This window comes from Bacillus rossius, chromosome 1, assembly GCF_032445375.1.
Source record: "Bacillus rossius redtenbacheri isolate Brsri chromosome 1, Brsri_v3, whole genome shotgun sequence".
NCBI classification, from domain to species: domain Eukaryota; kingdom Metazoa; phylum Arthropoda; class Insecta; order Phasmatodea; family Bacillidae; genus Bacillus; species Bacillus rossius.
Genome location: NC_086330.1, coordinates 269,900,335 through 269,928,081, shown reverse-complemented (window position 1 = coordinate 269,928,081; position 27,747 = coordinate 269,900,335). Strand labels below are relative to the sequence as shown.

Below are 27,747 nucleotides of genomic sequence, written 5' to 3'. Positions count from 1 at the left end.
TTATGTTCGATTTTTGCAAAAAAAGAGGACATTCGTTTACAAGTAAGCAAGTACGGGCCAACAAGCAAAAAACGAAAAAAATGGTAGAGTCGACTTTCAAAGAAGTTGAAGATGTGTTATTCTCGTGGTATCAGCAGGCCAGAACTAATGGTATTCCTGTTGATGGTACAATATTAAAAGAGAAAAAAAGCAGATTGCCCTAAGGTTGGACATTGAAAATTTCTCTGTATCAAATGGTTGGGCGGCAAAATTCAAAGAGCGTCAAGGCTTAACTTACAAGAAGGTGTGATATATTTCTGACACTAATTTTGAGGTTGAAATATTTTTTTCAAAATCTAAGAGTTAAGTCCACATCTATTGAATGTCCGCATCTACTGAATTTTTTGTTCGTCCCCTGATAAACGATAAGATAGAGGTTTGACTGTAGTAGGTTACGAGGTCAGTATTGTGTTCTGGGCAAAGTTTTTATGTTAATAGTGGTAGTATATAATTAAGTTAGTGAAATGTATAACACCTATGTGAAATGTAATACGGGTAACACCTCTAAGTGCAGCGAAGTGCTATGTTCAATCAGGTTTTTTTTTCGCTAAGTGGGGGGAGGATAAAACGGATACCTTCCATTTTGATCGTCACGTGGTACCAGTGACGTCAGTAGAGGTGCGCTCAGGCGGGTGGGTACGGCGCATGTGCAGTCTGGCAGAGGCAGGGCCATATTGTAGCGGCAAGTAAAAGAGAGGAGTTGTTGCGGGGCGACATCGGGAGGTCACCGGCAGAATAGCGGTGTAGGGCTGACGAGTGATGGTCAAGGGTCGGCATGTACGGACTGTCATCAGGGGATGGCTGTGACATGGCTCGTGCAGACCAGGACTGACGTCGTGCAGCATACACCGGGTGACCCGGGAACCATACAGTTCCCCAGGACGGCAGGTCGTGTCATCGGGGGGAACAAGCATATGGGTATCCTGGTTGTTGACCCATCATTTTATTGTTGCATATCTACGTGAGGAGCTTCGTCCAGGGCAGCACTGGAAGGAGAGACCTGCAGAGAACACACCGCCACAGCTGTGCCACCGAAGAGGAACATCATAAACAGAAGCAACACGGCCACAACGAACCCATCGTTGCGGGTGCCCGGAAAACAGCAATATTGAGGTGGGATCGACAAAATCGTCAGTAACAGTGGCGGACACTTAGGTCGGTTAGGGATTATTCTATCACGAACTAAAAACTGTATAAGGCCCAGAACTATTTGTTTTTGTTACCGTTATTTGTAACCTATGGTTTATAAAATCTGAGGGGCAAAATAAATTATTGTTATTTTGTAAAACGCGTTAGTTCTTGGTATAATAGGGCTTAGTCATCTGCTGTTGTTCATTCTTTAGGTGCAAGGAGGCGTTGTTGTGTAGCGCTGAAGTTATTTTTACTAATAATCAAAACGTTAAGGCGGCAGCGGCTGGGGTTTGATCCGGGGGACGTGAGCAAGAAAAGGTTGGAAAGCAGCGACCTTAGCTGCTAGACCAGGACGTCAGTTGAAGATTAAATAAAGAAATAAAGAATTAAAGCTACAGTACTAGGTATGCCACCATACACTCACAGAGGGGTTGGGTGCCACCTCCGAGTACTAGCTATGATATAAGAGGCCATCTTAATACCAACTCTCGCCACAGAGAGCACTCCAGTCAACCGCGATCTAGTCATCTGCTGGGACTCCATCCACAGTGTGCACCAATAAAAATAATTCCACCCACACCATTTTCTATATAATGTTTTATTTCAGAGAGAATTATATTTATGACGTCACTTAAAATACCAGTGGTAGATATGTTGATATAATAAAAAATTATTAAAATAAAATGTTTTATATATTAAAAAATGCATATGTAGGACCGCTATAGTAATAGGTCACAGTTAAGTTCAAAGAGAGAGTCATCTTTTTTATAGTGTTAGGTCACCGTTAAGTTCAAAGAGAGAGAGCCATCGTTTCAATAGTGCTAGGTTATAGTTAAGTTCAAAGAGAGACCGCCATCTTTTTTTATAGCGCTAGGTCACAGTTAAGTTCAAAGCGAAACCGCCATCTTGTTTAATAGTTCAATTACATGTTTAAATTCATCTCGTTTTTATAGTACTAGAAGATGACATCACGTCCAAAGACGTTAAAATACCGTATAGTGCCACCCAGCTTTTTGCTGTCCGCCAAAATGTTTTATACAGTAAAACCTCGGTATAACAAACTTGAAGGGACTGATGTTATGTGTGTGTGTTATAGCGAGGTTTCTTTATAATGAGGTGAATTCAAAACCAACGAACAAATGATTTGTGATACAAAGGGTTTTTTCTGTAGCCATCATTATTTCAAAAAACACAGAAGTAATAGTAGGTACTCAGTGTATAGATACAGTATACACAAAGTACTTACCTACTTTTTAATACATGCTACAGAGTCCTCGAGCAGAGCAAATAAAGATTAAGCAAACCAATCCGATTTTATTACAGTACGTAAGTATATTGTATATTATTGTTGACAGTGTTGAATTTAAAATGCCAAATCTTTTAGCTATTTCTGTTTTTTTACCTCCCAGATCTACTGCGTGTAGAATTTCCAGTTGCGTTGTAAGAGAAATTGCTTTCCGTTTTTTTAATCCATTTTACGAACACTAACAATAAATTACTGAAAGTTAAGTCTCATTTATTACCGCACAAGATTTGTCCAAACATAACCTATTTACAAGCGAACAAATTTAACCCAGAAAACTTAACCTCTTAACAAGATACATAACTGGTTAAATAATTTATTTTCCCCTACAACATGGAACAAAAACAACTTTCTAAACCTACAGATTTTAATTAAGAAACACTTCCAAAGAATCTGTATCGGTTATCGGCATTCATTACAACACGGATAAACTATCACACATTTTCACAGAACAATGATGTAAATTGTTCACGTGATGAAATTTTCTAGGCAGTTTCGGAAGATCGATTAATTGAAGTACTATAGCTTATGTCGGTAGTCAAAGTGCGTTTCAGTACGTCCGTAACTCTTACTTCTATGGCCAATCAGTTGTAAGATGGCGGCAGTATTGTTGACTTGCCGAAGCGTACTTTATTTACGAAGCAAAATTGAAAATTTATGACAATCCTACAAAAATATTTTCAAGATTTTTCCATTTTACCTTTGCTGTAGCACGTGTTTTTGACATTGCATCCAAAAAATGCTTCGTTATTTAGAAATATAAATACATAGGATTACATAGCGATTTGGCGGGACTTAACAGTTGCTTCATTATACCGAGGATTTCCTTATAAAGGAGTTCGATTTGCGAGGTTTTACTGTACTACTAGCATCACATTTAATAGAATGAGTATAAGATACCATTATTTCCTTATAAAAAATTTCAGTTTTTAAATTAATAGTTTTTTATAGTGGTAAATAATCTTTAATGTTTGTTGTGTATTGATATAGTGCTAGATATGTTCAGTAAATCCGTGTTAAGTAATAAAAAACATATTTTTGAAATAAGTTTAGATCTTCTTCTGTTATAATATATAATATATATATAAAATAAATATATATAATATTATTTGTGTTAATTCAGTTATAAAACTCCTACATGTTATAACAGTCAAAGAGTGAGTGTGTGGTGATGTAGGGGCGCATCGGCAACGAAGGCCATTAGCACCCACAGGGTGTGTTAAAAGCATAAAGACATAAAAGGGTTTAAAAAGTGAGCGGGACGGAATGACAGAACAACTATGTTACGGACAGACGAGAAAAGGACGGGAGATAATGATAAAAAACATCCCACACAGTGGAGAAAGTTACAATACATATAAAAACAGACAAAAGCAAAGACACAGTAAAAAAAGAGGTATCCACTGGAGAGAGAGAGAGAGGGAAAAAAAACACTTCCAGTCAGATAAAAACACAGTCGTCACAACGCGTTAAAAAGGCCCACAGTACGTAAAAAAGGGAGTACAACACTAGCAGGGAAACTCCCTTCACCGAGCAATTGTTGAAGCGTGGCAGCGAAGTTAAAAGAACAGCGAGCCTGGTGATATTGGGGACACTCCAAAAGGATGTGGCGTACAGTCAGGGGAGTGGAGCAGGCATCACACTCAGGCGGAGGCTCCCCACGCAGCAGATGCCGGTGAGTGAGGCTGGTGTGGCCTATTCGGAGGCGAGTCATGGTCGTGTCTTCCCTGCGGGTGAGTCCATCAACCAAGGAAAGGCGTGGTACATCGCAGATGGAACGTAGCTTGTTGGTCAGCGGTAGGGACTGCCATTCCCTCTGTCATGCAGTCCAAGCGAGGGCTCAGGAAGCATGCAAAACATCACACACAGGGACGCGTAGGACACAAGGCGGGAGTTCGCAGGCCTCCTTTGCCGCTCGATCGGCATCTTCATTGCCAGGTATGCCCACGTGCCCTGGCACCCACAGGAACTCCACTAGAGTACCCCTGTGTTCTAATTCGCGCAGTTTCCGCCGAATCAGGGGAAGGATAGGGTGGAAGGTCGAGCCAGACCGGAGGGCAGATAGTGCACTCATAGAGTCGGAGCACACCAGACACCGACGGTGGGTGCCTCTACCGGTAAAACAAATGGCTTTCAGGATGGCATAAAGCTCTGAGGTGAAAACGCTACAGGTAGGGTGTAGCCCAAAAAGGTACCTCTCCCGATCGCAAATAAAGGAGCACCCTACAGATCCCCCGAGCGGGACCCGTCTGTATACACGCAGCGAAAGCCACGAAAAGAATGACACAGTAAATCAGTAAAAAGCAATCGATAAACAAATGGGGGTGTAGACGGCTTCGTCCAACGAGCCAGGTCGAGATGCACCCGAGGCTCCCGTTGCAACCAGGTTGGTTCATGTTGCATGGGTGGTAGCATGTCACGCGGGAGCCCTGCAAGTGCCCAAACGGATTGAAATCTCACGCAGACCGACCTGGTAGCCAGAGGTTTCGAAGCATACAGCTGTGCAGAAGGCGGGCGCAGAAACGATGTGTATAGTGGGTGAGACGGGTCGGAACGTATGCGTACTCCATACGTCAGGAGCAATAGGTCTCTCCGATACTGCAGTGGAGGTTCACCAGCTGCCGCACACATGCTAACGACCGGGCTGGTAGGAAATGCACCGGTGGCGATGCGGATGCCAGCATGATGGACACTCAACAACTGCTTCAAGGTAGACGGCCGTGCCGAGGAGTACGCCACACAGCCGTAATCCAGTTTACTCCGTATTAATGCGCGGTAAAGCCGAAGGAGAGTAACCCTATCTGCACCCCAGTCCCTATTACTCACTAGTTTGAGGAGGTTGAGATCCTTCAGACAACGAGCTTTCAAGTCTTTGATGTGAGGCAACCAGGTCAATCGCTGGTCAAAAATTAGACCCAGAAATTTCACCGTAGTAGGGACTGGCAGCACTGAGCCATACAATAGAATCTCTGGGGCAGGGCATATACAGCGCTTCCGAGAGAAATGTAGTACTTGGGTCTTTGATGGAGAAAACCTGTAACCGTGGGAATCTGCCCAGGCCTCCAGCCGCCGAACTGCAAGCTGAACCTGTCGCTCAGCCATGACAAACGTAGCAGAGCGACAGAAGATGGCCAGATCATCAACATACAGCGCACATTGCACCGGGGGTCGAACGGCTGAGACAACACTCTTGATAGCCACTGCAAAGAGGGTAACGGTAAGAACGCTTACCTGCGGAACACCGGTCTCCTGTACATATGCCCGAGAGAGAGAGGTACCGTTACGAACCTGAAAAAATCTATTGCCCATAAAATTAGAGATAAAAAGGGGGAGAGAGTCCCGAAAGCCCCACCCATGCAACTGCTGAAGGATACCATACCGCCATGTCGTGTCATAGGCTTTTTCCAGGTCAAAAACCACAGCGATGACGTGTTGTCTGTGGAGGAAGGAGTCCTGCAACACAGATTCCAAGCCGACAAGATGGTCAACGGACGAACGGTTACGCCGGAAGCCACACTGAAGCGGTGAGAGGAACCGCCATGTCTCAAGGTAGTATACCAGGCGGGAGTTACCCATCCTCTCCATGGTCTTGCAGAGGCAACTGGTAAGGGAAATAGGGCGGTAGCTAGAAGCCACACCTTTGTCTTATCCCGGTTTTAAAATGGGCACCAGGATTGATCTACCCAAGCTGGAGGGGAAAGTCCCAGATGGAATTAAATAACCGTAAGATAGCAGCTGTCCCGGCCGCAAGAAGATTTTGAAGCATCGCGTAGTGTATGTCGTCTGGGCCGGCCAAGGACTGCTTTGAATGTGATAGTGCTTTCTCCAGTTCGGTAAGTGTGAAAGGTTGGTTGTAGTCTTCTCCTCCGGAATGACTGAAGTCAACTACAGCACCCTCGCGAATAGCCTTAATTGTTTAAAAAGCACGGGTGTACCGTGCACTGCTCGATACTTCTGCAAAGACATGGCCGAGCTGATTAGCGACGGCCTGTTCATCATGCACTAGGGTACCATGTATTCGGAGATAAGGAACGTGGGTGCTACGATCGCGCCTATAGAGCTTCCGAATAGCGGTCCATACTTGTTGACCTGTAGAAGACACAGTAAGCTGGAAAACATATTCCCTCCAGGAGATGCGTCGGCTGTCGCGGATGGTCCGTCGCGCCCGGGCTCTGCCGATACGGAATTCTTCCAGGTGCTGTTGTGTCGGTCGAGCCGTAAACCGTCGGAGTGCTCGTCGCCGCGCACGGATAGCATCACGACACTGGTCGTTCCACCAGGGTGTGCGCCGCCGACCAGTGGGCACAGACGTAGGGATGGATGCCTCTCCTTCCGATACCAACATGGCAGTGAATTGCTCCACAGCCATGTCCACATCTGGATGGAATGTGGTGGGTACTTGGAGGTTGTCCCGGAATTTCTCCCAATCTGCTCTCTTAATCACCCATCGAGACGGAAGTTGTGGGGAGGGTCTAGCCAAACTATCCAAAAAGACCGGATAGTGGTCACTACCACATAGGTCATCGTGAACAGACCACTCAAAATGGGTGAATAAGGCGGGGCTACAAAAGGAGAGATCAATGCAGGAAGAAGAGCCAGTGTGGGAGGTGAAGTGTGTAGCAGAACCAGTGTTTAACAGGACCAGGTTGGTACTGGTGAAGACCCTCTCGATCATTTGGCCTCTGCTATCCTGACGCGATGAGCCCCACAGTTCATTGTGGGGATTAAAATCACCAACGACAACAAACGGTGGTGGTAGTTGAGAGAGAAGACCTTCGAGATCCGCACGCTGGAGTCTTGGAGCGAGGGGTACATATAGGCTGCAGACCGTTATGAAAATGCTAAGGTAGCAGCGAACTGCCACTGCTTGAAGAGGAGTAGTGAGGGTAATGGCCTCATGGAAGATAGTGTCCCGGGCAATAATACACACACCACCACATGCGTGGTCCGCATGCACATTGTCAGTGCGATAGAACGTGTGCCCTCTTATAGATGGGGAATCAGTGGGACAGAAGTGGGTCTCTTGCAAGCAAGTAAGCAAGGGTGTGCGAGATAATAAAAGCAGTTGCAGTTCTGTTAAGTTACAGAAGTACCCCCTGCAATTCCACTGGAGAAGAGACATTGTGTAAAAGTGGGGGGTGGGTGGGAGACTATTTGCCTTTTACTTTTCCCCTATGTCTGTGCAGCACAGGTTTGTAAACACTCGGATCGTTGTCGGTGTCCTCCTGAGTAGTATCAGTCACCATGGATACTTCAAGGTCAGTATCCAAGGTGATGTGTTGGCGGGTTGGCGAGAGTCGAGCTGCCTCCCGTTCGCCTGCACTAGTGCGGGGAAGAGTTGAGGAAGGCGAAGTGTGAGCCTTCCCTACAGCTTTTAATACCACTTTGTCAGTAGAAGACTAGTTTGGTAGTGGGACCACACTGTGTGCTGACTGTTGCTGTTCTAGCTTTCGGAGGGCACTGAAGGGGGGGTGGAGTTGTAGGCACGTCAGTCTGGGTTGCCACGTCAACAGTCTGCGTACATGCATCTTTCGTTGGAGGGCGGGAGGCCACTACCTTGCTGTAAGGCATGGACGGTTGAGGTACACCGTGAAGTGTCTGAAACCGTTTCCTAGCTTTGCCAAAAGAGATTTTCTCTTCAACACGTAACTTCTGGATGCCCTGTTCTTCGTGAAAGACAGGGCACTCCTTTGATCATACTGGGTGTCCATGATGGCAGTTGGCACACCGCAGTGGTTTCGTGCATTGAGGCGAGTCAGGAGAATGCTGAGGATCGGAGCATTTCGGGCATACTGCGGGTTTCTTGCAGTGAGCAGAAGAGTGACCATATTGCTGGCAGTTGTAACAGCGAAGTGGAGACGGAATAAACAGTTTCACCCGGATATTTAAATAGCCAACCTTTAAGGATGCAGGGAGATCTCGGATACCAAATGTTAAAATCAGTGTTGCTGTCGGAGCCTGAATGCCATTGACATTCTTATGCACTCTGCGCACATGGACAACGTACTGAGATTGCAGTTCCTGAAGAAGCTCACTCTCAGGGACCTCAACCAGGTCGGGACACCAAATAACGCCCTTGCACGTATTCAGGGACGTGTGGGGCTTAACCTCAACAGGGAACCGTGTGGTCGCCCCGCAGAACAGTTTCATAGCCATTAGCCCACGTGACTGGGCGGCATTCGATGTCTCCAACAGGAGGTCCTGACGCTCATTGATCTTCTTGCAATCCCTGACAGGACCACCTGCTGCACCGTCAATCACTCTCTGGAGTTCAAAGGGAGACACCTTTTGGAAGGTGTGCCCCTCAAGACCTCTGACCACAAGAAAACGAGGCTTGGGTAAGGTGACAGTGGTGGTGGACCTGCCCGTATCGTTGTCCGATGAGTCGCTCCATTCATTTTTCCGCTGTCTTTTGGTTTGGCTGTTTAGGGTGCCACCCTGAGTGCTTTTAGAAGCCATGGTGGATGTCCCCCCTAATAGGACTGTCGGCGTCAGCCTGCCGCTCGGGGGGTGAGAGAAAAGAAGCCAGCAGTTGGAACACCCCACGATTTGTGCCGTTGGGAGGGGGACCAACCTCCCACAGGCCTAAGCTGTACATAGGAGCAGCTACCCTTCACCGCTATTCACTGTGAATCACTGGCCCAGTAGCACATTAGCATGTGCACCGGGCCAAACCAGGGACAAGTCGTACATCCGGGGCAAGGCCGGTTTTATTCCCCTACCTGGGAAAACCTCCCAAGCTCCCCACTATAGAGGTCACCCTAGGTGCCATTTCAGGGGACTTGTGGTTGATTACACCGGCCTCCCCTGCACAGCGGTAACACGTCGGCCCAGCGGGTATGGCTGTGGGGGCACCAGTGGTGCTACGTGGGTGTACATGTGCATGGATACGGGCTCCGCACCTAAACTTGCCTGCTGGGACAGTGAGAAGGGTTCACTAAACCGTCACTAGCAAAGGCACCACGTGTGGTCACACAAGTTGGAGGCAGCACTCAATTGCGAGGAGAGGCCCTCATTAGGAAGAAATACATCGCCCTGGCCTGAGACGATGCCGAGGAAAGAAAAGGTACGACGGGACCTGGTGAGGTGAAAAGAGAAAGATGATGAGAAAGTGAAGAAGAAAAAGGAAACATGAGGTGAAGGTCCGAATACATTGCAGGTCCCGAACGCATCCCGATTAGTCGCCTCGTACGACAAGCACGGGTCGGCTGTCAAAGAGTTTTAAAACTTTAACCAGACATGGCTCCCCAATCAGAGAAGTGAGGCAGGCTAGAAATACACAGCAGGCAACACCAGCCCACCGCGAGCCTGCTCTAAAAACATCCCTAAGGGCAGCTGCGCGACCCGTGCCACCCCCCACACGTGTACATCTGCGCTGCAGGGTTCGACCACCCACCATGTGTCACACCCCATTTCAAGGGTCTCCAGACAGCCGCAGTTAGAGTTAGCTAAGGTTAGTTCACGTCAAAACCATTCTATTAGTCTTCGACAGCGGTTCTGGATATCCATGTATTTATTTTTTCTGGGAACATGATCCAACTGACTAGAAGACGTTTAGGAAGTTGCTTGTGGATTTTATTCATTAAATAATTATCTGGATACTCCGTCACTTAAATTTCTTCAGAATAAAAATCGCCCTGACTTCATTACCATCCAGGTCAGACAAGTAGTAGGTTCTAGGGTAAATATTGCGTATTTTCAAGACTTTAAAAATCTCATGGGACCAATTTATGGAATAACCTTTTCAAAATAAATTCTTATTTCTTGAGATCCGTACATGATAGCCTACCCGAGCTTTCAGCCGCCTGGGATCAGTTTATTTCACATCATTGTAAACGGTTGTAAGAAGAGAATTGTCCTTGACCTGGTCAGGGCTCATGCCAATGGTTCTATGGAATCGACCATTATATATTTTTATAACTGTAAACAAAAGCATCAGCCACTTGTACTTTCCCTGAGCCGACATCTCTGTAAACAAGAGAGACTTAAAAATTCTTATAAAACGTTCGACAATCGATGCTTTAATTTCGCTGTTGGTCAAAAAATGATTTATTCCTTGTTTTTTCATCAAGACCTGAAACGGTCTGTTATAAAATTCACTACCTTTGTCTGACTGTACATGCCTGAACGCACCTGAAGCCTTCAAAATAGGTTTCATTGCTCGAATTATGAGCTCTGCACTGTTCTTCTTCACTGGGACACGGTAAGCACGCTTCGAATATACATCTATACCAGTCAAAATATATCTGAAAACTTTAGGCCTCTTTCACACGGAGAGCCGTGCGGCTCGCACTCGCGAGTGGGAGCGAGGCGCGAGAGACTGAAATGCTGAGTGTGCAACTGGAGCTTTCACACGGGGAGCACGGGCCGGCAAGGCTCGTGCATCTCGAGCCAGATTCACACATCGCGAGCTGTGCGCTGTGGACGGGGGTCGCGCTTCATCCTCGAAATGCAAAGGGAGGAGTGGGGGCATTCACACTAAGGGCGACAATAGTTCTCACTCCTCAGTCTCTCGCTTTCAAGATTGATGATGTCAAGTTCTTAATTAATTCAGTGCGTATCCGGCCCACCCTTTGGGACAAAAGTACCGAGTTATACAAGGACCGGAATGAAGTGGCTAGAAATTGGAAGGAAGTGTGTGAAGAAATTAACGGAGAATTTGAAACATTGTCCGGGCCTGAGAAAAAGAAATACGGTAAGATGAAAGGAAAACACACATTAATTGAAATTGAATTTACGTATTTATGTAAATATTTTTTAATATACACATATTTATAAAATAAACTTTGAGTCTGAATGCACGGCAGTGCACCAGCCAAGTAAAATAAGTACTCAAATATGGAGCTACATCAATTTTTGTGTTTCTTTTTATTTATTGTACTGTTTGTTTCTGTTTACATTTTACATATCTTGTTACTGAGCAGGTACTTACAAATAAAATAAAAATAAATAAATAATAATAAAAACACTGCGCTGCAAAGTACCACACAAATTATTTCTGACATTGTTGCATTACAGAGTTGAATTGAATTAGGGCCCTTACACACGGGCGACTTCCTGTCGCTCTTGATGGAACCAATGCTTTGTAATTGACCCATGCACACGAGCGACTTTTTTGTTGCAGCATCTGAAAAGTCGCAACGTGTTCCATTTCTGTCGCGAGTCGCCGCGTCCAAACAGTCCCTTCACACGAGCGACAGAACTGTAGCTGCGAGTGCCACGTCAGTATAGCGGACTTGCCAGAGCAGGGTGCTCGTGCCTCGTAGTAGTGCATTGACACGACATTCAAAAATGAATATAGATTCGGAACTGTTAATATCTAAAGTAGAAACACGACCTGAACTTTATAATTGTGCATTATAAAGTTATAGTGACAGAAATTTTAAAATGAAGTTGTGGGCAGATGTATGTAAGTATGTAATCAGAAACTGGGATGACCTGGGTGTAGAAGATAAGAAAGAGAAAGGTAGGAAATTGTATTTATTAAACAATTTAAATAATTATTGATATACAAATTACAAACAAGTGATTATTTCTTAATAGGTTTTACATTAAGCTCAATATAAGTTTGTAAAATACTCTGTAACAAAATAGCACTATTTGTTGTTGCTTGTTTTATATATCACTTATACCCACTGTTTTCCTTCATAAACATTAATTTTTAATTTATGTATACATAATATAGGCCCTATGCAAAATTGGTACAGTCATGCATAAGTGAAAAACATTGAATTAATTTTGTAATATAAAAAATACATATAATTCACTTATATATGCCTGTAAATTTTAATTTAAAAACTTTCTGTGACTTTCAATGTCAATCCAATCATATTTTATCATACTGCCACAGTACAGAACCGAAAGCCGTTATGAAATACTCAGCAAAGTAATCTCTGTTAGCAGTACCATGCAAACTTCCCCTTACCCCGCGCTGATGTATATTCTGCAGTGGACATTCGTACATAGTGTCTTCAAAGTGGATTCTTTCTTTTTTTCATACATAGTTATGTAAAACACAACACGATTGAATAATTAACTGTGCAAATTCTACGTCAACGTCTATAGCTTTATGAAAAACACGCCACTTATTAGCCAATATTCCATATACACATTCCACCATTCATCTTGCTCTTGTTAGCCTATAGTTAAAAATTATTTTTTTCACACCGAAGTTTCTTTGTGGATATGGTCGCAGTACGTGTTGTGATAAACCAAACGCCTCGTCTCCAACAATGACATAGGGCATACTAATTCCGTTGTCATTTGGCAGTTGTTTTGGAGGGGGGAAATTAATTTGATTGTTTTCTATTGTTTGGCCTAAAATATAATTTTTGAAAACATTAGAATCACTGCTCTTTCCACACACACCAACATCAATAACTAAAAAACAATTATCTGCATCAACAAGGGCAAGCAGTACTAGAGGAATGTTTGTAACTGAAATATTGGGAACCTGCGTTTTATGGGTTTACAATGCGGACATGCTTACCATTAATAGCCTCGACACAATGTGGGAAATGTGTGTATTCATACAACTGTAGAGCCACATTCACCCATTCTTCTGTTGTTTTATTTGTTATGTAAATAGAAAGCAGCGTATCCCATATTGCCTGGCAAGTGTCTTTAACAATGCATCCTACAGTACTTATCCCCAAAAGAAACTCGTAGTGGAGCAAAGTAAAGGAGTTCCCGGTCGCCAAGTACCTGAAACAAAAATTAACATGCTAATATTTGATAATTTTTTTTTTTTCCTTTCAGAAGATGAGGTACAGAAACGGTGGAAGTCACTGAAAGATTGTTTTCGAAGGAAAATAGCATGGCAAAGGAAAGCTCCTTCAGGATCTGGCACAGATACAAAATGACGAAAGTACATCTACTTCGATCAACTCCAGTTCCTGCTACCTTGTTTTGAACAGCGGCGGTTCAAGCAGTTAGCACGTTGGACTCACGCTCGTGAGAACCTGGATTCGATTCCTGGCACCAGCCATCCTGATTACAGTTTTCCATGGTTACCCGAAATCACTCCAGGCAAAAGCCGGGAAGGAGTTCTTAACATAGGCCATGGCTAATTTTTTCCAAAGTTCCTTGAAATTGTTCAGTTGTGTGTGTAATTGTCTCTATTGACCTTCGCTTTAGAAGAGACGTTAAGCCCACATTCCATCCCCCAATATTTCAAAATTATTTTTTTTTCTGTTGCAGTTGTAGCAGAAGAAAACATTTCCAGCTTTTTTGATAAAGTGGAACTCGATATTTCAGATGAAACCGGAATTCCCATGACTGTTGAACAAAATGCAGACGTGGGAGATTCGACAAGCATTGAATATGATTTGGAAAAGTTAGATAATGACACACTGACATTACTACTTCATACCACAGAAGAACACTCAACAAAAGAACCACGTGGTGGTACGTCAGGTAAGGTTGCATTTCTGTAACACTGATACTCTATTTAAAAAATAAGTCCTCCCAATATTTTGTAAATTTACGTTTCTAAAAAAATGACTTCGCAAGAAACTACTTAGAAATAGTCAAGACCTTCTTAAAGTCAGGGGTTAGGTTCTCAAATTGCCATCATACCAAAAATATTTATCATACATCTTTGTGTGTTAGTATTTTGATGTGAATATGAGAAATCATTATTCAGGTATAGATTCATTATCATTCTGCCGTTATACATTTTCAGACATATTAATTTTATCAAATAAACACTGTATAACTGTCTGTATACCACAAAACTAATTATCAATATATTGCAACATTTCAGCGAACACTAATCAGATGTTTATACACATTATAGAAAGGCTTAATGTAATTAATTTTTCTTGTAATCTTTTGTTACTGAATAATGGTTGTGTTGCAGATTTCTTGGTGGACCAACAGAAGAGAGGTAGAAAACATGCCCGCGACATAGAAGAATGGAAGGACAATAAGAAGAAATGTGAAAGGAATGCAGGTGCTCAGTACACAACCAAACGTGGGAAGGTTATTCATGACAGAGAACTGAAGCCACCCCGTGGAGATAAATGCCATTTAAAATGTGGAACAAATTGATCTAAAGATGAACGAAAGAAACTTTTCCATTCATTTTTGAAATTGGCAAATATTGACAGGCAGAGAGATTACATTAACAAAAGTATGACACCTATATAAATGAAAAACAAGAAACAAGGTAGTATCCGTAGAAGTAATTTTGCATACCATTTGGAGATAGTGAACAAAAAAGTAGGGGTATGTAAGAGGTTTTTCTTGAATACCTTTGATATTTCTGAGAGGTACTTATACATATCCTGGGATAAAAGAAATTCATCAGGCTTTGTAGACTCTGATAAAAGAGGAAAACATGGACAGCATAAGAAGTTAGATGAATCAATTGGAGATGGAATAATAAAGCATATAAATGAATTTCCAGCTGTAGAGTCTCATTACCTTAGGGCTCAGACACAACAAAAATACTTGGATGGCAGCTTGACTATTGCAGAGATGTACCGACTTTACAAGCAAAACATCGAGGACAGAAATTCCAAGAAAGAAAATGATGAAGAGAGAGAACGAATTGGTAAGCTGTATCTGTATGAAAAGATTTTCAACACTGAGTTTAATATAAGTTTTTTTATACCTAAAAAGGATCAATGTTCAGAATTGAAGGATTTAAAAATTCATCGCCTGAATTACAAGCACAAAACAGGGCTAAACATGAAATGCATCTTGCAGAAAAGGATATGGCAAGGAATGAGAAAGGAGAAGATTTGAAGAAAGCTGGAGAAAAACAAGAGTCTAGGGTTTGTGTGTTTGATTTACAAGCAGTCCTGCCAATTCCATGTGGTCAAATTTCTACTTTCTATTACAAGAGAAAACTATCCATGTATAATTTTACTATCTATGACATTGCTGTGAAAGAGGGATTCTGTTTCTTGTGGGATGAGTCTGTAGGAGGTAGGGGAGCCAACGACATTGCAAGTTGTGTACTGAAATATTTGCAATCAGCACACTGTGCGAGTGTCTCAGATATATTTTATAGCGACAACTGTGGGTCACAGAACAAGAATAAGAACCTCATTTCAATGTATTTGTTTGCTGTTGCAAAATACCACATTTAAACAGTGTTTGCCATAAATATTTGACAACAGGACACACCCAGAATGAAGGTGACGCAATGCATTCCACCATAGAAAAACAAAAGGCTCCAGCTTTACGGAATGGACCAATTTACATTCCTAGTCAAATGATAACAGTCATCAAGCTCAGTAAGAAAACCAGTAAGCCGTATGAAGTGGTAGAGATGCAGACAAGTGACTTTCATGACTTTAAACTGCTGTCATCTCAAATTGGAAAAAATTTCAACGTAGATGAAGGTGGAAATAAAGTGGTGTGGAATTGTGTCAAAGAATTTTGTGTCACGAAGCAAAATCAGTCACAAGGCATGATTGAATACCGCACAACTTTCACTGAAGACTACAAAAAAATTGATTTGGGAAGAAGACAGAGAGGCCGACCACTTCAAGAATTCAAATTAGAAAAAGCTTACACTGAAGCACCAAAAATTCAACGAAACAAGATAAATGATTTTTTAGATCTTTGCAGGCGACGTGACATCCCACAAAGTATGAGCATCTGATGGGTGAGAATTAGTGCTTTATAATGTGAAACTATTAAGTTCTGCAATTTTTCTGTGTGAATTCCATTAGGTAGCAAAGGTTTCAATTATTACTTTTCTATGTATCTTAGTACACAAAAGACAGTCTATAATTAAGAATATTTATATGTCTATTGTTTTATTACATTAATTTGTTAAATTTAACTAAAGTTACTGTACTGCAGTCAAACATGTTAAAATGATGAAAGTTTAATATTGATATTCCATGAGTAAATAAAACAACAGTTTAATAATCTTTGTCTTTGTAGGATTATAAAACTATTTTTATTATGTAGTTCAGCATGGAAATATGCATGCAACCCAATTAAATATTATTGTATGCCATGTACTGTAAGTAGTAAGTTCTATTTTGCCACATATTCCCCAGAAAAATACTGTAGTAAGTCATTTTAAAAATATATTTGTTTAATTTTATGAAATGTATAACACCAAGTGCATAGCTGTAGATAGTATAAACTTCCGATAAAATAATTGTTTGTGTCATTGAATTGCAAGTATTTATTTCAAGTACCTATTTATTTATTTACTTTATATACTTCTTTTGCGATTCCCCAAAAACTAGGATTTTTCACATACGACAGTATTTTACTGGGGGTGCGATATGTTCATGCTTTAATAACAAAGGAAAAATATGTGTGTAAGTGGTGAGCTGGATTTGTGCTTTGTGAACACTTCATCACGAAAATTCCAAGGACATATGTAAAGAAAAGGTGTAAACCCAGTTACAAACCTGCAAACGTGAAGGCGGCGTATGTAACGGTGCGTGCTCATCGTATGACTTATGGGCAAGCAGCAAAAACATTTCATGTAGATCGGGGTGTTATATATCACAGAATAAAATGTAAGCGGCAGACTCCTTTAGAGAAAGTTAATAGAGGGAGAGCACCCGCACTCTCTGAAGAAGTGGAAAATGATTTAGAACAGTTCAATTTGGCTAGGGTGGGGTTATCCAGTTGACAGAAATGAATTGCTCGGTATTGTTCAAACTTAAGTAAAGCAGAACAAAATCAAGACACCATTCACCAATGACAGACCAGGAGAAGACTGGTATTTGGGATTCATGAGAAGAAAACCCAACTTACGGTTAAAAAAGCCAGAGTCTTTACAAGAAAAACGAGCAGCAGCATGTGATTCCTTTATAGTTAATGATTTTTATAAAAAACTAGAGCAGATTGTTGAAGAAAATGATTGTCCGCAGTTGATCTTTAACTGCGATGAAACCGGATTTGCAACAGATCCCAGTAAGCTGAAAGCTATTGGACCAAAGGGACATAAATCTTTTTACCGAAGAATAGTTGGGACTGGTAGGAAGAATATTTCAGTCAACTGCTGTGTTTCAGCTTCTGGAGCACTGTTTCCCCGCCCCCATGTTATTTATAAAGCCAAAGATGCAGTACAGCCTCGATGGACCAACATGGAAAAGGAATACTCGGGCGCTTTGTATTCCACTACTGACAAGGGGTACATGAAGGAGTCTTACCTCCGCCACTTTTAATGAAAAGAGGACGTTGAAGAGCATAAAATAAAGGTATTTTCGGATTCTTAAAATTTTTTTTCGCAAATACCGCCCAACTACATATTTACCAAAATTCCCATATTCTGCAAGAAATATAAAAAAAACGTAGTGCAACAGTGGTATTCAGTACGAACGTGATGAACATACAAAACAGTAGACCGAACAAATAGATGACAATACCACAATGGATTATAACTGAAGCATGCCTGATAAAATTTCCAAAAGGGGAACCAAATGCAACTAGCATACTGGTAAGAGATTTAAGGCAGTCAGGTGGACAACAGGGAAAACAATGGCTGTGGAAAATCTGCTTTGCGAGTGTTTGAAAGGGGGCAATGCCAAATTAATAGGACACTATAGCAATGGAAATGGGAGGGAATTCAATAACTTGAAGCAGTACTAGATGTAGTAGTTGATAACATTTGATTCAAAGTTGAAAAAGTTAATTTTTCACAGTATCACGCATTCCCTCTGTGACTTTGAACATAGGTCCATGGCCTGGAATTATATAGTCAGATTCCAGCAACACTTTATTTCTGTGTTGCACTTGAAGGCACTGGTCTGCACTGCCCGAGGCCTTCCATATTTCCGGATTGAACACATCCTCTTCCTTTTCGAACAGATCTCCCGCCACCACCACAACGCCCAAATCTTCGGTTCTGACTAGCACAGATACATGGTCAAGGGTGTGGCCTGGAGTCGCGAACACACACACACTTCCGCCGTCTAAAGGGTACGGGTTTCCACCGTCAAAGTCATAATTATAAAACTTATCGCATTTGAAAATGCAAGTTCCAACTATGTGCGTGGCATTTAAAAACAGATTGTTATTACCAACGTGGTCTGCATGACCGTGGGTTGAAACGACATAATCGATATCCTCACATTTCAAGCTTCGTACCCTCAATGCTTCAAAAATACGTGCCCCATCCCAAGGAGTCATCGTGTCGACGATCACATTTTTCTGACCAGTAATAAGCGTACATGTGCAGTTTGCAATTTGTACATGTTCTTGAAGGGTCGAGTACCCTTCGAACAGAACGTGTATTCTGTAAGCAGACATGTCGGTATTAAAGTGGTAGACATGCGGCTTGAGATTAGCCTATATTCGATCGTTTAAATGAACACTAATTCAAGTTGTATTTTATTGTACTCATACCACTTTAAAAAATTACAAAATAATGCTGGCTAAATCACAACACGCTGAAGCCTACTGCACATTACGTATTTGGCGTACAGTTTAGCTTATGAAACAACTAAGTCTCCAAATATAAATAATATGCGGAAAGGTTCAGTTAAACCTGCAACGCGTCCGGTATAAGTTAGTATTAATATAATAATCCGATGACTCTGATAATTTAAAATTCAAACAATTAAGGACGCAGCTAACACAACACAAAGTGATTATGTAACGGAAATTAATCTAATCGCTTCATCAAAATCTTGTTAGGTTGGCCTTAGGGCACCCATTTAGCCATAAAATACTAGATTTTGGAATTGTTATAATTGTTATTTATAAACGATCTGAAACGATATAGAACTTTCTTTTAAGAATTTAAACTGTGCTTAACAACACTAAGCAAAGTTTAATTACAAATTTCCGTTCATCACTTATTTACTCTCATACAAGATAGATAGCCATGGCTTATATTTAAACGAACGATTTCAGGAGTTTAACTTCTTAACAGTTGTTTAGCCAATGACAAAATGAATGCACAATAGTGTCAGCTCAAACAAGAAGACGAAAACTCGAAAAATAATTAATCTCAAAAACATAACTATTTTAAAAGTGACAATAATGATTTAAATGCATTTTATGTTTAACTATATAAAGAATTATCTAAAGAAAATTCAACTTCTGCTTTGTTTCCATCAAACAAATGTTCCAAATACTATGTTTTATAATTTAATGTAGTAGTTTTAAAATTAAAAAATTAATTTTCTAATAATTAGGGTGATATTCAAAGACAATCGTTTAAAGTAATGAAGAAAAACTACCTTGTTGGGAATTAATGTAACCTAACTCGAGGGACCGTTGTTGGGTCCACACATTAACAACATGTTAATGTGTCCTCCCTCTATAACAAATAACCGCAAAACACATAATTAACCATGCAATAAATAAAACATCACGATCCCGATCGTTACATTGCATTTACTTGCGATTACATTACAGATCTTTACTGTTGTTTCAAAGATCACAAATTTTTAATAAACATAGACACCATCTTGAGTGGCTGATATTTTACTAAAACAGAAAACATTTAACTCCTTAATTCAAAGTTGTGTCCAATACAGAAACATTCAGCAATACATATCCAACTGACGTCGTACCTCCGTGCCTCTGGGTTAAAGCCCGGATCACAGCCCTGTCCGCAGCGCGCCGCGGCTTTGGGAATGACGTCACTTCCGCTCCGTGCGCGCGAGAGCAGTGCGCCGGCGTCCTGGTCTCCAGTCCCGTGCGAGCCACCTTCGAGGCTAGACGCGGCCGCGAGACGCTCCATAAACTCGCCGCTATTATCGCTTTTGGATTCTGTTCTATAGTGTGTATAATCTCTTTTATCGTTTTCTTTACCGTGTGCGAAAGTGTTGTTTTGTATCTGGCGTGTCCGCGGGCCAAAACACGTGGACTAACACAACTAGCCTGCACCGCACATTTCTCCAGCGCGCGACGTCCCTCGGCAGCTACACGGGCCGGACGGTCCACCGCTGCCTCCCCGCAGGAGGCTGCTCTACGCGAGAGAGCTGGCGCCGGGCAACACTAGAAAACGACCGAGCGACGTCCGCCACGTCTCCACGCATTCTACGGAGGCGGGTACGCGACATTTGGCGCCCGTATGTGTGGCGAACTGCAAGTCCACAGGAGAGCGCATGCAGTGCGGGAAAAGAGTGTACAGTGAGTGATCAGACAGCGTGAAAATCCACCTGGGACAATGGATGGATTCACTTATTCACCTAGACAGTACTTCTGATCTCATCAATGCGAGGACGCAACCATTTCTTTCCCACGTTTCCAACACCTATCAGTTTCACGGTTCAGCTTATAACGCATCGCCGTCTCCCGTCCCGCAACCGGATTATATTTCCCGTCGATTCACAACCACCCCCCTTCAACGGGATAACGCACCGTGGTACCCCCTCCTTTTTCACCCTTTCGCCGTTCTGCCATCGGTGATCTTCGTGGCGCGCCGGCGGTGTTCGGGCGGGCGCGGTGATAGCCTGCGCGGACAGGCTGCGCAGACGGAGCGGCCACGTGGGCCCCGTGTTTGTAAACAATGCTGCCGCGTGGGTTGACAGATACATGCGCGACGTGTCAGCTACCGAAAGGCATGGACCTTGTGACAGGAGAGTGGCAGTGTCGGAACACGTGTACGTGCGCGCCACTGAGGCGCAGTGAGGTGAAGACAGAAACTGCTGAGGGTGTGTTGTTATGGGACAGGGATGCATCATCAGAGCAGATGCATAGGATAGCCCCGAACACAGCGAGTGCCGTGTACCGGGAAAAAGGGGGATGTGACGAGTGTAGAGGCTGCTTGGGCAACCGCGTCGGGTCGATGTTACCGAACCAGAATAAACCGTCGCCGAACATAATTGACTGGGACACACCTACGAACTCGGCAGCGCCGCCAGTCGCGTACGCTGTGCGGGTTGCCACAGGGGCTGGGCGTATAGTGCTGCCAGAGTTTAGCGGGCTCGTGCACGAAGACCCACGGGAGTTTGTGCGGTGGTGTGAGAGGCGCATGTTACAGTGCAGTGTGCCGGTAGAGGAGTGGACCCAGCGCACAAGCGAACAGTTGCGTGGTCGAGCTCGTGAGTGGTGGACTCTATGGGGGCGATACGATATGCAGTGGCGGGAGTTCGCCACGTGTCTCATGCAGTGATTTGATGACCGCCAGGCAGTCTTGAGCTGCAAGGCCCGTTTCTACGGCGAGGCGCAGAGGGACACGGAATCGGTGGAGAGATTCCTGGCGGGCAAGTTGCAGCTATATCGTCGCATAGCCCCAGGGGAAGCGCCGGAGCAAGCGTTGCCGGACGTGACCGCGTTAGTGCGGGAAGAATTACAACCCTTCCTCAGGCCGTATTGCAACGGGTCTGTTGAAGAATATGTGCGACAGGCCGTAGCCACGGAGGGCAACCTGCAGCGCCTTCTGGGGCGACGGACAACTAAGACCACTCCCGGACGAGAGCCCAGACACGAGTACAGAGCGCCCGCTCTCCCAGAGGGAGACATGCAGCTCCAATGTCCACGGCAGATGGTAGCACGGGCAATCGAAGACCCACCGAGTGGCAGACGACAGACCACCGCACCAGAGTGGCGGAGCGCGGGGAATCGGCGGGACGGAGGCCGACCACCCCAGTGTCGCCTTGGATGCCCGCAGGACACGTTCCATTGGCACCAGGACTGCCCAAGACAACAACAAAAACAACAACAACAACAACTGGCGGGAAACGGGCAGCAGGGGGTGTAGGACCAACAGTTCTGCCCCCCACACCACCTAACCTCCTTCCCGAAGCCACGGCCGAGACACGCATAACACTGGGACAGCTCACCACCCCAGACGACCGGCTGATGCGGGTACCCGTCACTCTGAACGGGAGACCGACGGCTGCTCTTGTAGATACAGGTGCGAGCCACGTGTTCGTGGCCCAACACTTGGTGCCGCCAGCGGACGTCACACCGAGACGCTGTGCACTGCGTCTGGCCACGAGCACCGGAGTCGGGACAGCCATCGGGGACGCCATCATAACGGTGAGTGTGAGGGAGCTGGTTACCCAGACGGCAGCAGTTGTAGTAGAGGGACTCAGGGAGGACCTAGTGCTGGGACAGCCTTGGTTGGTAGAGCATGACACAGTGATAGCGCCGGCCTCTGGGCTAGTGAATGTTGGCAAACATGAGCGCCTGGCAGTGTATGCACTAGGTAGAGCACCACCTCCCCCGAGAAAGCCCACGAAGTTAGAAGATGTGGACAATGATGTACCCCCAGAGTATCAGGATGCATTCAGGCGGCTCATAAGGGAAAGGCAGAGCATCTTCGCCACTGCCGACCCACTCAGGCGCACAACGGTGACAGAACACCGAATCCCCACTATGCATGACCAACCAGTGTATGAGGCCCCCAGGGGATATGGTTTCCGCATGCAACGGGTGATACGTGAGCAAGTGCACAAAATGTTGCGAGATGGTGTCATTGAACCCTCCAACAGCGCATACATCTCACGCATCGTCCTAGCTGCCAAGAAGGATGGGACCATGCGCTTCTGTGTGGACTTCCGTCCCCTGAATAGTGTCACCATTAGTTCTCCGCCACCGCAGATCAGTGTGGACGAGGCCTTGGTAGGCCTGGGCAATGCACGAGTGTTCACGACCCTTGACTTACGTTCGGGGTATTGGCAGGTGCCAATACACCCAGGTGACAGAGAAAAGACTGCGTTCACGGTGCCCGATGGTAGACGATTTCAGTTCTGTGCCATGCCCTTTGGGCTCAAGTGCGCGCCGGCCACATTTCAAGCTATGATGGCCCGCGTACTGGAAGGGTACATTGGCCAGTTCGTGACAGCCTACCTCGACGACGTGATTGTGTACTCCAAGACCTGGGAGGACCATGTGCAGCACCTGTCCCTGGTCCTGGAGCGGCTCCAGATGCACCACTTGACCTGTGCCACACAGAAGTGTCACATTGGACGGAGAGAGGTGGAGTTTTTGGGGCATGTGGTGGATGCTGAGGGTAATCGTCCGCACCCGATGCACCTGGCGAAAATTGCAGAAGCTGAACCCCCTAGAACCCGCAAGCAGTTGCAGAAGCTCTTGGGCCTCGCCAACTGGCTGCGGAACTATATCCCGCAGTTCTCCACGCTCACTGCCCCTCTGACAGATCTGTTGTCACCACGACAGCGCTACCAATGGACACCGGCTGCACAGCAGGCGCTGGACAGCTTGAAGGCGGCTTTTCTCCGATGCCACACTCTGTCACGGATAAACCCCGAGAGGACGCTGTACGTGCAGACGGATGCGAGCGCCGAGGGGGTGGGCGCGGTGCTATATCAACGAGACGAAAATGGGGACAGGTGTTTAATCGACTACGCCAGTGCCAAGTTTGGCCGCGCAGAACGGAATTACCACAGCAATGAACAGGAGTGCCTGGCTGTGGTATGGGCACTGAAGAAATACCATCCCCACCTCGAGGGTAGGCAATTTGTATTGCGCACGGACAACCAATGCCTCACATGGTTGCGGACCCTCCAGGGGCGAAAAAGCAAACTCGTGAGGTGGGCGCTGTTTCTACAGTCGTTCGACTTCGTTATGGAGCACGTTCCAGGAGTAGAAAACGAGCTGCCGGATGCCCTGTCATGGGACCCTGATGAGGGATCGTGCCTGAAGGACGAGGTATCTTGGGACGAGATACTGCCACCTGGCCGTGAGACGGATCACCACCACCCAAGGGACCCAACCTGCCGCCTGCTTGCTCTAGGTGTAGACGACGACCCGCCTCCTGCGGACATGGTCGAGCTGAAACGTCGGGTGCACGATGCCCAACGCACCTCTCAGGACGCTGAGCGCAGACGCGCGAAGCAAATAGCGGAACCATGTGAGACCTGGACTACGAGGGACGGTGTGCTCTACATACGAGGAATGGGACCCGATCAGGAGTGGCGCACCTATGTCCCACCGGAGGCACGTGAAGCGGTGTTTCGCTTTATGCATGATCACGACCTGGCCGGACACCCTGGGGCAGACCAAACATGGCGGGCGGTCGGTCAGCACTACCACTGGCCCGGCATGGCCCGGGACGTGCGGGAGTACGTGAGGACTTGTGAGATGTGTCAAGAGCGGAAAGCGCGGTGGAGCGACGGGATGGAGCAACAACAGCCTCGCATTCCCACTACCCCTTTCCAGTCCGTCGCGCTGGATGTCATGGGCCATATCCCCGCACAGCCCGGGGCAAGAGATTCCTGGTGGTAGTGACCGATCTCTTTACCCGTTGGGTAGAAGCTTACCCCACCAGCAATGTACGGGCCAACACCATTGGGACAATATTGCAAACGGAATTCTTCCCACGTTGGGGCTACCCGAGAGACCTGCTGACGGACAATGCCAGCCAATTCGTCGGGAGGCAGTGGCGGGAGATGTGCAACTCGTGGCACGTCGAACACCGGACCACACCTGCCTACCACCCCCGAGCCAACCCGACGGAAAGGCGAAACCAAGAGTTGAAAGTCCAGATGCGCATAAGGCTGGGTAGCAACCATACTAAGTGGAACAACCATCTTGCAGAGGCTCTGTTTTGTATCCGTCGCAGAACCAATGCAGCCAAAGGAATGACCCCGGCGGAAATGGTCCAAGGCCACAATTTGCCCTTGCCAGGAGAATGGACAGCCCACGGGGTAGCCGATGAAGAAGAAGATCCAGAGGAGCGCCGTCAACGGCGAGAGGCAGAAATGACAACAGCGCTCGAACACCAGAGGGCCTATACTCGCCAGATAACACCGCAGACGACCCGAATGCCACCGGAACTCCAATCTGGAGAACTGGTATACGTGCGCACGCAGCCTCTGTCCAGCGTGCCGAAGAACTACAGTGCCGGGTTGACCCCCAGATGGTCGGGACCACACCCGATCCTTAAACGGCTAAGTAGGAGCACCTACCTAGTCCGCCTTGATGGACGGCGGGCGCGAAAAGTGCACCGAGACACCATACGGAGAACATCAGTCCCAGGAGAAAATTTGGTCTCTGAAGATGTCACCCTAGTAGAAGTGGACGAAACGCCTACTTCAGACGACTCGATCACACCCCGAGGCATGCGGGGCCTGTTCCATGCCACCCCCAGCCCCGAAACAGCGACCCTGGAAACAGCAGGAAGCTCGGCCACAAGTCCGAGGCGACGCCGTCGGGGACGCACGACGCGGACACAGATCGATGACGTCACCGGGATGCCCGAGGCGGTTGCCGATGCGGCAGGCGAACAACCTCTGGTGACCGAGCCGGACGAGGAGGAGGTAGCTGAGCCACTCTCCCCCACCCGAGGTGGATGGGGACATGGTGCCTCCCTCGCCGATGCAGAGTTCAGAGTCACAGTCAAGGAGCTGGCTGAGACGACCCCGAGATGCAACCGGCGACGTCGGCGAGCCCCACGTTACTTGGCAGACTATGTCACAGGCACGGAGCTGGACGCGTTTGTGTACGACAACCCGGCGAGTACGGGGCGAGAAAGGCGGCCGTAACTCCAACGACCGCCGTGGGAGAGGGCGTCCCGATCCTGCTGCCTCGGGTGGAAGCACGGACGGCATTGACCCGGGCTTATCCAGGGGGGGCATCTGACGTCGTACCTCCGTGCCTCTGGGTTAAAGCCCGGATCACAGCCCTGTCCGCAGCACGCCGCGGCTTTGGGAATGACGTCACTTCCGCTCCGTGCGCGCGAGAGCAGTGCGCCGGCGTCCTGGTCTCCAGTCCCGTGCGAGCCACCTTCGAGGCTAGACGCGGCCGCGAGACGCTCCATAAACTCGCCGCTATTATCGCTTTTGGATTCTGTTCTATAGTGTGTATAATCTCTTTTATCGTTTTCTTTACCGTGTGCGTGAGTGTTGTTTTGTATCTGGCGTGTCCGCGGGCCAAAACACGTGGACTAACACAACTAGCCTGCACTGCACATTTCTCCAGCGCGCGACGTCCCTCGGCAGCTACACGGGCCGGACGGTCCACCCCTGCCTCCCCGCAGGAGGCTGCTCTACACGAGAGAGCTGGCGCCGGGCAACACTAGAAAACGACCGAGCGACGTCCGCCACGTCTCCACGCATTCTATGGAGGCGGGTACGCGACACAACATACTCCTACCTTTTGATTATAGGACAAACCAATCAAAACACAAAACAAAATTAAATATTTACATTGCCATGTTTTTTTTTGTTTTTTTTTTTGTTTTTTAGTCTTCAACAAATCTAGATGGAAGTTTTACAACCCTGCCCACTCCTAGTTAATATAGTAACCTTATTAATAGGGAGAGTCCCAGACTTTTCTTTTTCTATGACAAAGTATGTTGGGCTAGTGACTTCTAAAGGATACAGACATTGCACAGGTCGCATCATTTCGCCATTCATAGTCTTCAAATGCACCACTCTGACTTCTCCATCTAATCCAAGGAACACCTGTCGTAGCCACGGATATCAACCCCGTAATTTAGCTGGTTATGTCCTACTCTTGGGTCCGGGTTCAGGCCTTGTGGCAGGGGGGAATTATCACTACCCGTGCTTCAATGAAAGTTCGTCAGTTTGTGACACAACGATTTACTTAGTCTTTCACACAGTCCCTTTACATGGGCTGCGCGCGGCTCAACACCCGTTCTCTACGCGGAGTGAAGCTCGGCTACATGTGTTTCGGTGGGCAGGCGCCGAGTGCGGGCTGCCCCCGTGGTCTCGCGACACGTACGTATGAAGAACATACTAGTCCCCTCCTGAATGATATCGAAAAAACAAAGTCAGTCTGATTGCCAGCGTCGAAGACGTGAAGTCCGTCTCGTTGTGGTACGCCCGTGTCCGCTGATACGCGCAATGTCTGATTTCGCGGAAACAAGAAAAACCCTTATATACAATTTAAATATTTACAAAAACGATAAGCTGCATAACCCGCGTGGTCGTGAAGTCTCAATTCCCCTTGACACGATCTCACCCGTCGGTGCTCTTGGCTCTGCGTCTCACCGTGCGACCGCCTCGTCCAGCCGCCAGATGCCAACTGCCCCCTCCTGCCGCATCTCTGAGAGATTCCGGGTGTTGGCCTCGGCTTCGATGCCCGGTGACAGTTAACGTAAAATATCACATAATATTTTAGAAACACATATAACAATAATTACAAATTTTACAGAAAAATAATAAACATGACACATTATTAAATATAAAAGTAAGTTCCTCATAACACACAATCACTGCACGGGGCAGGGGAGGATCAAGGGTTGGCGCAGCATAACGGACTTTATGAGCAGGGGAGACACTTGGGTCGACGTCACACCTTTATCACCTTAGCCATGGGCCAGTCTATTCTTTTTTTACCATCACTGCCAATTATTAGAACCTCATATGGACGGAGTTATGCAACAAGAGACCAACCAACAATTT

At 45.9% G+C, this 27,747-nt stretch overlaps 2 protein-coding genes across 2 annotated transcripts in view; both read right to left on the bottom strand.

Annotated features, from left to right (window-relative positions):
- The window catches only part of LOC134527397 (protein hobbit-like), a 619,824-nt gene that overhangs the window by 474,376 nt on the left and 117,701 nt on the right, over positions 1 to 27,747 (bottom strand). The window lies entirely within an intron of this gene.
- Positions 18,050 to 18,802, bottom strand: LOC134527594 (metallo-beta-lactamase domain-containing protein 1). The gene has a single exon (XM_063360410.1). The coding sequence runs from the start codon at positions 18,704 to 18,706 to the stop codon at positions 18,086 to 18,088; it is 621 nt and encodes a 206-aa protein (XP_063216480.1). The 5' UTR covers positions 18,707 to 18,802; the 3' UTR covers positions 18,050 to 18,085.